This window comes from Filicampus tigris, chromosome 6 (genome assembly GCF_054856515.1).
Source record: "Filicampus tigris isolate MCC_2025a chromosome 6, RoL_Ftig_1.0, whole genome shotgun sequence".
In the NCBI taxonomy this organism is placed as follows: domain Eukaryota; kingdom Metazoa; phylum Chordata; class Actinopteri; order Syngnathiformes; family Syngnathidae; genus Filicampus; species Filicampus tigris.
Window position 1 is genome coordinate 12,183,505 of NC_141222.1, and position 12,647 is coordinate 12,196,151.

At 41.5% G+C, this 12,647-nt stretch overlaps 1 protein-coding gene across 3 annotated transcripts in view; it reads left to right on the plus strand.

The window, feature by feature from the left end:
* Positions 1–12,647, plus strand: part of crebbpa (CREB binding lysine acetyltransferase a) — a 49,072-nt gene that overhangs the window by 22,927 nt on the left and 13,498 nt on the right. Inside the window, exons 5-16 of one of the 3 annotated variants that reach the window (XM_086034248.1) lie at positions 2,023–2,136; positions 3,938–4,207; positions 4,364–4,463; positions 4,584–4,721; positions 5,686–5,803; positions 6,270–6,426; positions 7,187–7,249; positions 7,405–7,526; positions 10,155–10,367; positions 11,534–11,848; positions 12,124–12,303; positions 12,415–12,580. In XM_086034248.1, coding sequence (XP_085890374.1) covers positions 2,023–2,136; positions 3,938–4,207; positions 4,364–4,463; positions 4,584–4,721; positions 5,686–5,803; positions 6,270–6,426; positions 7,187–7,249; positions 7,405–7,526; positions 10,155–10,367; positions 11,534–11,848; positions 12,124–12,303; positions 12,415–12,580 — 1,956 coding nt within the window. Of the gene's footprint in view, positions 1–2,022; positions 2,137–3,937; positions 4,208–4,363; positions 4,464–4,583; positions 4,722–5,685; positions 5,804–6,269; positions 6,427–7,186; positions 7,250–7,404; positions 7,527–10,154; positions 10,368–11,530; positions 11,849–12,123; positions 12,304–12,414; positions 12,581–12,647 lie in introns of all 3 variants that reach the window. The other 2 variants (XM_086034247.1, XM_086034249.1) reach the window with 2 other exon arrangements.

The window sequence follows — 12,647 nt, forward strand, 5'->3', positions numbered from 1 at the left end:
TCTTGCAGTCTGTTCGATAAAAAACATTTTGAAAACTGAAAAAATTACATTAGGTATTTTTTTTATATTCGAAATTTAGCAAAAGTCTTGTCTCGTTCTCGCGGACTCAATCTCGTGAGATCTCGTCTTGTGGGATTTTTTTCTCGTCCCATCCTTAGAATTTATTTTTTTAGCGATAAATTATATTGTCGCATGTGTAGTAGACCTTGTATAGCTTGTTGTAATAAGAAAATTACAATTAAAATAAAAACTGGTGAAAAAAATTGTAGTCAGTTACATCAAAATGAAGTATCTCGACATAATAACATTAAATCACTATTTAATCAACATTTTCAACCCCCCCCCCCCCCCCCCCCCCCCCCACACACACACACACACACAAAATATGTTTACAGTGTCCATAATTTGGTTTCTGTATATTTGCACAAACCACTAGTAGCCATTCTTAGGACTCCAAATCATTACCAGGGTAAATTCCTCTATTCCCTCCACTGTACAGGAAATAAGATCATTGCTAACGTGAGTTACTTGCCATCCAAGATGGAGTAAAGTTTGTTCACTGATCTCTAGTCCCTCACTGACTCAAAAAAAAATCCATCTCTAACTTTAGTCCTTTGGTGTGACCAGCCTTCTTGATGAGTTTATCGATCCTTTTTTTTCCCCATCGCTGGCACTGATGCTGCTCACCCAGTAGAAAACAGCAAAATAAATGGAATTTGTTACCGCGGACTTGTAAAACATCTCGAACATCCTGCTGCACACATTGAAGGATCTGAGCTTCCTCAGGACATATTCTTGTCATTCCCTTCTTGTAAACACCACCCATGCTGGTGTTGAATCCATCCCGTTGTTCAAATACTCCCAAGTATTTGCAGTATTGCATCACATATCTCCTCCCCTATGATGATGAGAGGTTTAGTGGTGGTCCTGATCCTATTAAATCATTCACTGCCTGACATTTTCAGACCCTCTTTTACCCTAACGTTTGAAAAAAATAAATACAAATCCTGGGATTGAATGGCTGGACTGTGAAAAGACAAATAGATGCGTCAATGGCAGTGAATGAGTTAAAGTCCACTACTGGGTGCGATCAGGTCCTGCAGCCTTGTTGTATTTTCTCCACCTGTCTTCTCACCTGTTGGTAGGGAGGGGTGTGGGGGTGTGGGGGTGTTATCACTTTGATGCTGCAGTGCACAGACACGACAGGGGTCCAGAGCTGAGTCTGTTGAAAAAGCAGTTCTGCTGATTAGCACTCTCCGGGGTGCCTTTCTGTTGATGTCGTTTAGAGTTCGTACAAGGGATATTTTCACACCACACTTTGATGTCATTCTGCTGTAGTTTGAGCTCCGGTTTCCGAATGTAAGAATACTTGGCCTCCCTCAGGCTCCTCTTGAGTTTATGCTGGATCCTCTTGAACGCTCCCGTCCCAGATCTGAAGCCCTTTTTTGTTGATTGAGGAGAACCTTCAGGTCACCGGTGATCCAGAGTTTGTTGTTGGGGAAGAAGCACACTTTGCTGGTTGGACTGATGGAGTCCTCAGAGAGAATTATGTATTCAGCTATACTGCACATTCTGTGAGGTCATTAGTGTTGTTCCCATATGGATCACACAACACGTTCCAGTCCATAGTTTCAAAGCAGTTTTGCAGCTCATCACTGGCTTTCTGGGGGTCTTTTTGCAACGAAGCATCTCATCGATCCATATTAGACAACCCAATGTAATCCAGCAAACTTTAACAATGAAAATTTCCCCACTGTGGGATCAATAACGAACAAACACAATTAAAATACTTTGTTCAAATAATTGTGTAGCTTTGGTGTCACTCAAGACTTTCAAGACTCAAGTTTGAAAAAGGTTTTTTTTGAACACCAAATTAATTTTTATACAGAAAATAATCACAGTACAACTGAAACAAATGATTATAACAATATATTTGAGAGAAAAAATCTTAATATCTGAACATTTAAATATGTAAATCATTATTTGAGTGTGAACCCTGTTCCTTGTATCGTTTCTCTACAGTGGCTCACTGTGCATCGTCCAGACAGATAATCTCCCACTGGAAAAATTGCACACGGCATGACTGTCCGGTCTGTCTGCCGCTGAAAAACGCCAGTGACAAGCGCACACAGCAGCGTAAGTACAAGTAATAGGCTCCGTGGTCATTGAGATTTTTCAGATTGTTAAATCTATTGGGTTTTCTTTTTGCTGAGAAATTTTGAACATGTTCATTTATATTTATATATATATATATATATATATATATATATATATATATTAATCTATTCAAATATCGGCATTTTGTTTTTTTATTTACAACAGTTTTTACAAGAGATGTACAATGTCAACCAAACCCTATTACAATGCCCGGGTGTTCTTTCTTACCATATCAAAGAATTAGACCAAGATCAATCATTTCAAACCTTTCTTCCATCATTGATGTTATCCATAACCCTGGGGCGTCAAACTCATTTTTGTCACGGGCCACATCGTAATTATCGTTGCTCTCGGAGGGCCGTTATGACTGCGAACCCATATAAATATAACCGCCTTATAATCACATATATACAGCAAATTCATAGATACCTGTTTTGAAATCAGAAGCCAGTAAATTTTTTGCTCAACAGTTTTTTTACTTATTTTAATTAAACGGGCGATTGGTAACAAAAAAATCTTACATTATCTTATATCTCAGTGTTGTTAAAAGTTAAGACAATTTGAAAGAAACATGAAGTCGAGACGTGGTTTGCCTTCGCGGGCCACCTAAAAGGATGTTGCTGGCCAGATTCGGCCGAGTTGCTGTAACCTGTACAGCAATTTAGGTGTAATGTAATGTTGCAAAAGTATGCACACTATTTTATGACTGGATATGTGTCGGTGTTCAGAATTAATAAATTACATTCAAACTTGCTTTAAATGAGTCGGCAAACATTTGCCATCAATTGCGACCGATTTTAAGCGCCTTTTATTAACCCCTAAAGTTCATCTATTCTAGAAGGCGTTTCCAGACATTTTTGCAGTCACATCTTGGCACAAGCCATTGTCTTGCTCGGCTTGACAATGGCTTCCACAGCATCAGAGGGATCTTATTGTTCAAAGGTCTCAGTTAGGAGAAGAGTAAAAAATAATTCAAAGGCATAAAATTTATCATGGAAGACAGTCATCAGCAAGCGCAGAAACTGACGCACCGCCGGCGACATTACCAATAACTGTGTTCCTTTGAAATTGATAAAAAGATGACAAGAAAACTGGTCAGGGAGTCTGCTGAAAGGCTGACAGCAACATTGAAGTAACTGCAGGAATTTGTGGCAAGTATTGGCTATTAGTACATGTGACAACATCTTCTTACTGTATGGGTTTTGGCGCAGGGGCAGGGTCAGGGTGGCAAAACCTTATCTTACAAAGAAAAACATAACCTGGCTTCATTTAGCAAAAACACACTTGAAATCCACACAACGCATGTTGGAAACTTCATACTGGAAACTTTTTGGCCATAATTCCAAAGGCTATGTTTGGCGCCAAGAACACTGCTCATCAGTATACAGCATGCTTTTTAGCTGTTGTTCTTCAAGTTCAAAATACCAGTCAAGTGTTGGCACAAAACATGCAAGTTTTTACTGGAAAGCAATAAACTGCCAGGAAAAGCCTACTAGAACAGTTGAAAGTATTTTAAATGGTTGCAGTTGTGCGCTGACTCCCACTTAATGAGTTTGAATGCTATTGGTTAATTCTGAACCCACATCTCTAGTCGTAAGATGGTGGGTACACTTGTGTAACCATTTTTTACTTTGTAATTTTTTATGTATATCACAAAACCTGGTATTTAATGGGTGTGTAGACTTTTTATCACTGTTTTTCTAAATAGCAGCATGCAAAATGCTCACTACGTACTTATACTCTATTCTTCACTAAATGCTGCTTTGATCCTTCTCTCTAGCCATGCTGAGTTCCCCCAATACCAGTCTCCAGAATCCCATGTCGACAGGTGGTGTGGGCCAGTCTAGTGCCCCTACCATCAATACCTCAACCCCCATCGACCCCAGCTCCATGCAGAGAGCATACGCAGCACTTGGGCTGCCTTATGGTAGCCAAGCCACTGGGCAGGCCCAGTCCCAGCAGGCCTCAGGTCCCGGGCAGCCTCCAGGTGCACCGAATGTTCAGGCCCAGCAACAGCTTCCCCAACAGATGAGATCCATCAATGCACTTGGTAAAGTCAGAGTGTTGTCTTGTCCTGATTTGATAGTGGCAGTCTTTCCCAGTTGTGCTAACTTGATAATTTAGTACTGAAATGTGTACATGGTGAAGTTAAACTTGGATTACGAAATCAAGGCACCGGCGTGTACTCAAAACATTGTCATTACAGGTAATCAGATGGCCCTTACAGGTGCTGCAATGGGTGTGACCACTTCAGAACAGACCAGTCTGCATCCGGACTCTCTTCCCAACACACTCAACACTAACAAGTCAGTAGATTTGCGTGTTGTCTGCAGCTGCTTGACATAATCATGATTTTGAACGCTTGTTAAAAAAAAAAAAATCACAATATTCCATGCAATTTCTCACCTGGTTTCTTCCATCTTTAGTCAGCTGTTGTCAGATGGGTCAGCTGTAGGCTCATTGGGCAACCTACCCACAGCAGCACCCATATCCGCCACAGGCACCAGGAAAGCCTGGCATGAGCATGTCACCCAGGACTTGCGTAATCACCTCGTACACAAATTGTAAGTGTATAACCTTACCCGTGGGTGGCAATTACTGTCCATAAGGGAGTGCCGCAGGGTTCTGTTTTGTGCCCCCTCCTATTTGTCATTTCTCTCAATGGCTTGGGTCTAAATTTGTCCAATGCAAATGTGCATTTCTATGCTGACGACATGACACTGTTATTTACTGATATGGATCGACTCTTTTATAGGCTGTTGAATCTCTGCATAAGGCCTTTGTAGATGTCCAGCAGTCATTAAGTCATATTTGAATTCATTTGAATTTACAGAATAATTGTGCTACCTGTACATCGTGTTATGTCCATTGGTTAGATGGTCCGCGATCGATGTTCGTTGACCTTTTAAGCAAGTTTGAATTGGCTACTACTTGTACTTTTGCCGAAAACATATCAGAGTCCCAAAAAATTACACATCCAATTTAATCACAATAGTAATGAGTAAATGAAGTGCCCGAGATGTATATTTTGTTTCCTTTTTCGTAACGATTGTCAGCCTCTGTAGCATTTCAAAATGTCTTGCACAGATTGGCAACTTGTTGCGCTGTAGGCATTTGAACCGAAAAAAAGAGGCCAAATTGTAGCAGTTGCATTTTTGGGTCAACCAGTGCACTTGATGTGCGAGCCGCGCCATGGGCTGTCATGTGACTAATAAAACGCTGTTACAACAAACATTACAACTTACTATTAGTTTTGAATAGTTATTGTAATATTAAATTGAGTACACAACTACAGATTTAGGTGCTATCAAAAAATGTATTTAATATTGTATTAGGTCCTTATGCGCTGCATGTTTTTTTGGGAGGACTCTGTTCAATGTGACACCATTGCTATTTTTTAGACACCGTGGGATACCAAATAATCGTAATGCCGCCCAACCCCAGTGGTAAACTGTAACCATACATTTCTTGACTATTTCTTGGATGCATTTTAGATTCATTACTCTCAATTCCAATGTTCCACTGCAGAGTGCAAGCCATATTTCCCACCCCAGACCCAGCAGCGTTGAAGGACAGACGGATGGAGAACCTGGTTGCTTATGCCAGAAAGGTGGAGGGGGACATGTACGAGTCAGCGAATAGTCGGGTAGGTGCCTAAATTGACCACTTATCAATCCAAAAACAATTATTACTGATTTATTCTGCCTCAAAATCACCAAAGTTAGTCTATGTAGGGATGTAACGATTCACTGAAGCCCCGATTCGATTTTCAGTTCCCGATATTCAATTCGAGCCATCTAGCTATCCTCAAATGCATTACGCAATGATATTTGGCGCAAGCGCATAATTTGATCAACACAAGTGTGGTATGCATCTAGAGTGAAAAAAAATTTAAAGACGTATTTTTTTTGCACTCTAAATTAGTATTTTCTAATGACCTAGGTAGGTTGTCTTTTGTTAGGTGTTGCTGTCTAGGGCTTGTGAGTGCTGAGATGTCAGAGTTTGATTTGTCTCGATTCGAATTGATTAATCGGTTGAATCCATTTTTAATCCATTTTCGATTAATCGTTGAATTCCCTACTGATATGATATTAATGTCAACTTTTGCATAGGATGAATACTATCACTTCCTTGCGGAAAAAATCTATAAGATCCAAAAAGAACTGGAAGAGAAGAGGCGCTCACGACTACAGAAACAGATCATCAATCAGGCACCCATGGCTGCTCAGGGTGCCCAGCAACCTGGTCTCCCACAGCCCAGGCCACAGAGTGAGTATAAAATGTTACGGTATTAATGCAGGGATGCCAAGTGTTCCTATTTGGCCGTATTTTGTTACGAGCAGTTCCCATCTGCTGTTCCGTGGAGGTTGAAAATGTTCTTGTATTTACGATATGACATGCTCGGTAGATTAAATTGGGGTTTGCAAGTGAGTGTGCAAATACAGTGGCTTGTGATTGGCTGACATAAGGTTAGGCCTCGACCAGCGTAGTGGCAAAACAGCATTCTCTCCTCTAACAGTCTCACCTCCACCGGAGAATACGCAATACTTCTGACAAGTATCGTTGACACGAAAGGACGACAAGTAGTAATTTACAGAAATCTGATGGTTATATGTCGGCTCTCGAGTACTTTTATTGGGAGCGAGCACTGCGTAATCGAGAAGACTGACCAACGAAAATTGCCTGAACTCGTCTTGTAGCACCACCTCAGTAGAAAATATGTCAATATGCAATGCGGCATTAGGTAGTGAATCAATATGTAAAATGTGACGCTCTAATCTGCATAGAAAGCATGTTGTTTCTTTGTGTTCCGCATCCCTGACGGCGGTACAAGCGCGTGACACGGGCCTTAGTCTCGAGCCTCTGTTATGTTGGTGCTTGGATAGGAAAGTACTGTATTTTTTAGGTTGCTATTGGCGTAAAAGTTTGATGAGCACTGCGTTGCACTATTCTGTGTCTTGTAATATGATGTGTCACTTGCATAGTTAGCGATTTCAGATATGTGGATTGTGTGTTTTTTGGTGTTTAGATGGACCTAATCCTCTGCCCAACATGCCAAATCAAATCATGAACCGCATGCAGGTTTCACAAGGTACGTCTCGCAATTTAGACCTGATGTAATTGCATTTAATTCCGAAGTCAATTAAACTATTTCAAACAATAAACTGGTTGCTAAAGTCAATGTGCTTGTTTTTACACTGCTTCAGGGTGTCGATTGCTGAGTATTGTTTGTTCTGCATCCTCCAGGAATCAATCAATTTAATCACATGGCTATGCCCAACGCTCAGATGTCGCAGACGACGATGGGGGCTCGTGCTGTCTCTCCAATGAACCACCCACAACAAATGAACATGAGCTCTGTTCCAGCGGTAAGGAGGGCCGACAAAAGCGGGACGGACACCTTTGAGTTTGAAGACACATCCGTCGCTAGTGAACCTTAGTGGTTCATAGTGATTTTGTTCATGTGTGTTTGAATCGATGCAACATTTTCAAATCAAGTTAGTTGATGATTATTTAAACCAGAGGAGCTGTAAAACAACATTCTTCTTTGCACTGTCAATCTACAAACCAACAACCACAAAAAAAAAAAAAGATTCAAAAAAGCAAACTCATTTTTTCCAAGTTTTTCCCAAACTTCTTCCATTTGAGGATTATGGAGGGCACTGTGCTCTTAGTAACCTTGAGTGCTGCAGAAAATCTTTTGTAGCCTTGGCCAGATCTGTGCCTTGCCACAATATCTGACTCCTATCACCTTGGGCAGTTCCTTCGACCTCATGATTCTCATTTTCTCTGACATGCACTGTGAACTATAAGGTATTATATAGACCTTTTCAATCAGTTTAATTAAATACATCTGGACACCAATAAAGGAGCAGGACCTTCTCAAGGAGGATGAGAAGAAATGGCCAGCATGTGAGTTAAATATGAAGGTCGCTGCAAAGGGTCTGAATACTTAGGACCATATGATATTTCTGTTTTTATTTTTTCATAAATTTGCAGATTTCTACATTTCTGGGTTTTTTTTTTCTGTCAAGATGGGGTGCCAAGTGTACATTAATGAGATATAAAATGAACGTTTTTGATTTTGGCAAATGGCTGCAATGACAGTGAAAAATTTCGATAACCGATATTTAAAGCCGATATTCATTTGTAGAAAAAAGAGTTGAAATGGTGTCAAAATTTTGAAAAATAAAAACTCCAGCACTTGACTTAGTTTAAAGGCCTTGAAGCCCCTGTATATTAAAAAACTTTACAACTTTTTACATTATAACATTACATTACAACATTTTAAAGCTTTTTTTAGATCTTAGAAAATAGACAACTTTGTCTAACAAAGTGTCGTGAGCTCCCAGGCTCAGATGTCTGATACTTCAATGAAAATAAACATCTCCTTAAAGTTTACCACAGTAAATAGTTTTCTAAAAATCCACTATAACTGAAATGTTTATCTTTCACACATCTTTGTTTTAAAGTTCAAAAACAGAAAAGTGCATCCTCAACACAGCTACTAGCCAGAAAAATAATCTCATCAACACGGCTGTGTCTTCTCTCCATTGCCTTTTGTGGGTGTTCTGACTTTCTGTGGAAGCAGAAAAAGTGACACTTTATGCTCTAAATGCATGTGACCGGACTTTTACATCCAGTACTCTGCCATCAATTTTTGCACCATGTACAGCACTACTTTGTATGGAGCGGAGCGGTGGTTGTTTTAAAGTGCTCTTTAAATTTGAGTCGTTTTTAGCTTTTCAATAACGTGGGTTACACACAGACACGCACTCACTCACTCACTTCTTACTTTTATCAACATTTCCCTACCAGCAACTTCACTGCTCTCCGGAGCCATGTCGTTCGCAAAGCATTCAACTCTGCATTGTGACAACAATGGCGCGGTTAGCTTCAAGGCAATTAGACATCTTACCGTGGCAAGCAGAACTGCCCCTTGAGTTTATAAGACATAGAAGGGCTCATAGTAATGTTGCAAGTGGTTATCAGTTAAAGTAGACTGACATTTATCAACATTTCCTCAAAGTCTGTTTAATAGCTTGAATTTCTCCTGTGCCGTGCTGCTCTAGTAGCGAGAGACACAGGCAGCTTTATGCTGATTGACTGTTACCCACTGCACAAGGAACCAATCAGTTGGTGCTGTGGGCGGGCCAATCTGCTTTGGAGGCAGAACCAGTTGCGCAGCACAGAGCGAGAAAGAGAGAGAAACATGCCGCAGCAAGCTGCAATAAACCAGCTTTTAATTTATCGGCTTTTGAAATGGAAAAAAAAAGGCAGATGCCGATAATCGCCAAAATGCCAAATATCGGCCCCGATAATCGGCCCGGCCGATATTCGGTCTATCTCTAGTCTGAATACTTTCCGTACCCACTGTATGTTCTATGCAGGCCCATTAGTTGAAACATGGCATTCTGATTAATGTGGCATTTGTGGAATATGAGTTACACAGCAAAATCCATTCGCTTTTAGCCTTCTCAGGGGCCGGCCATTTTGCCACTTCTGTCAACTGAAAATGGCTAAAAACAGGTGGATTTTGCTATTTAAATCATATTCCACAAATGCAAAATTGAATAAGAATGCCGTGTTTGGACTAGTGAGCTTGTTTAGAACATATTCTTGAAAATAAAGTTCTGGTTGACTTCCTGTTTAAGGCCTCATTGATTGTGTATGATAGTATATGAATATTTTAATATATTAACATTTTTACTTATTTTCGTTTTTAAAAAATTGCCCCTTGTAACGTTCTACCAATGAGGTTTTGGAAAAGCTGCAGCATTATTCTTAACAACAATCACAAAAGTAGAAGTAGAATTCCTGAAGGGACTAGGATACAGTATTACGCACACATCCTTGCATAGTGTTTTGCATTTCACCATTATCCTTGGTTTATTGTTATTCAACTACTATGTTTGTAATGCAAATGATCTTTACCCGGAAAAAAAAAAATCTTCTTAGTGTCTTAATCGTGTCGTTTGCTTGCTTTTGCTTTCTAGGTGGGAATGTCACCCTCCCGGATGCCTCAAGCCCAGGGCATGATAGCCAGTCACAGCAGTGGCAACATGGTGGGCCAGACAGCCAGCCAGGGACAGTTTATGGCTCAGACTCAGTTCCCGCCAGGATCTACTGCTGTCTCTGCAACAGGGGCAATGAATGTCACATTGGCAGCTGGGATGGGTCAGCCACCAGCACAGGCTGCTGTTACTCAGGTGAGGCCTAAATGAGTGTTGTGCCTAAGCATTGCAAATTCCAGTTCAAATTCCAACAGTCTCTCATGAGAGAGTTGGAATGTGTTTTAGCTGTTTGACATTGAATACAATGTTCATTATTATTCACACGATTTCCCCAACATAGTTGACGCAATTGAGAAGGCATTGACACTAAACATTTAGATAGAGCCCCCGATCACTTTTTTTTTTTTCATGTTTTATATTGTTTACATTTTACCTTGTTCAAGTAGGGCTGAACGATTAATCCAAAGGAAACCGGCATTGCGATGTAGTGGAATGCAAATTGCAAATCCTTCGATTTGGGGGTGGGGGCGGGGGGGACAACAAAACACAGACGTGACCATGCTATAAGATAAATGTCACCACCTCTCCTTTCATCTCTCTCTCTACATTTAGCATATAGTCGCTGTCATGTGAAAAATACTTATGTCCATTTTTTTTTCATCTTTTTTATTTTTATGTGAATGGTGTTTCCGCGTTACAGACATCGCATTAACGTGAACATTTATTTTTTTTCAAAAATTGGACTTGTGTTTTTCACAGGACAGAGATGATATACAAGTCACACCTGAGTCTTAAGTCAGAGGACCAGCCAAACTTAAAAAAAAAATGTATAGATGTATAGTCAGAGAAAAATAGCAGATTATTTTCCAAATCGTTCAGCCCTGTTTCCAAGTGTCATTGTCCATGTATTTCTGCACTATTCATTGGAAGAGATTGTGGCAGTAATTGTCTTGCCTGCATTCCTCTCCTGAGAGTCTTCATGCACGTCACATTATGAAGTGTGGAATTTTGCTTTTGAGATCCTGATTTTATAATTATTTTACTGTCACAGCATCGAGCATTTATAAAGCTGAACCCGTTCGTGTCCAATGTTGTATGTATTGTTGTGTTGAAGCTGAAAGTTACAGTTGGTTTTCACATCACTGCATTTATTTTATAGTTGGGCTTCAGTATTTTCTCTTTAACCAATCATACTTCTCACTAATTCATTAATTATATTTGATTTGTTCCCATTCCAAGGTTGCCAAAAGCTGGTGCTGGTGTGCGGTGTGGTGATTGTTTGTCTGATCTGCTAACTTGGTTTGTGTGCTTCTCGTGTGTGCCTGTCCGCCTTCCGTTTGTGTGTGTGTCTTCTCCAGCAGCAACAGCAGCAGAGTGCTAACCTCCCCCTGAATGCACTTGGTCCCTCGCTGGGCCCTCAGCTAGCCTCTTCCCAAACCCCTTTGCACTCAACTCCTCCGCCTGCGGCCTCCTCCGCCTCCACGGCCGGGGCGGGCACTAACCTGCCCCTCCCCCAGTCCTCCAGCCGTAGTGCCACTCCCACCTTGTCTGGCCTTGCGTCTGTCCAAGGTGCCACCCCACCCTGCCCAAGTCAGCCCCAAACACAAGTGGAGATCCCCTCATCAGCACAGACGCAACCCCTGCCTCAGCCCTTGCCTCAGCCCCCTACCACACCGGTGAGCCCGAGCTCCTCCGCATGCCCTCCACTCTGAGCCCTGCAAACTCGCTGTCATGTGCCAACCCGTCCCATCATCTTCACCTCGCTGTCTGATAATTGCATTTCACCAGTCTCTGTAGCACCCATGACACCTGGATTGCTGCATTTTTAGGGGAACCGTGAAATTCATATGGGAGGCGTTTATCTGTGCTCTACATTCAGCTACGCATGCAACTACTCAGTTGATCTCCTGTGTGTGCATCACAGCTTTAGTTTTCTTTCTTTGCCTTACAGCTGTCTCAGCCAGGGCCTAGTCTGGATAACCGGGTGCCCACGCCAGCCTCAGCTGCTAGCGCTGACCTGCACTCACAGCACGTTGCAGCCGACCTGCCTGTCAAGGAGGTCAAAACAGAGGCACACCATGTCAAACTTGAGTTTGAGGCCGCTGGCGGCAAAACTGAACCTAAAATGGAGGTGGGTTGAAGCTATATTTCCCCGCCCCCAAGTATCAGGCTGTTAGAGATGCTTCTTTTATCTCTGAGTATTTTGGATTAAAAGGAGCGCATAATAACTTCTTCCGTGTAGACTGATGAAGACTCGAGTTCCTCATTGGTGAAGAAGGAGGAGCCAGAGGAAAAGCAGGAGCCAATGGAGGTAGAGGAGAAAAAGATGGAACTGAAGACAGAACCCAAAGAAGAGGAAGTGGAAGGAACAAACAGAACATCCTCCTCTTCGCCCTCTCGGAAAAAAGGTCAGTCGGTGAAACCAAGCCATGAATAGGACCAAGACTGTCGCTTCGGAGCAAAACAGAACTGCAA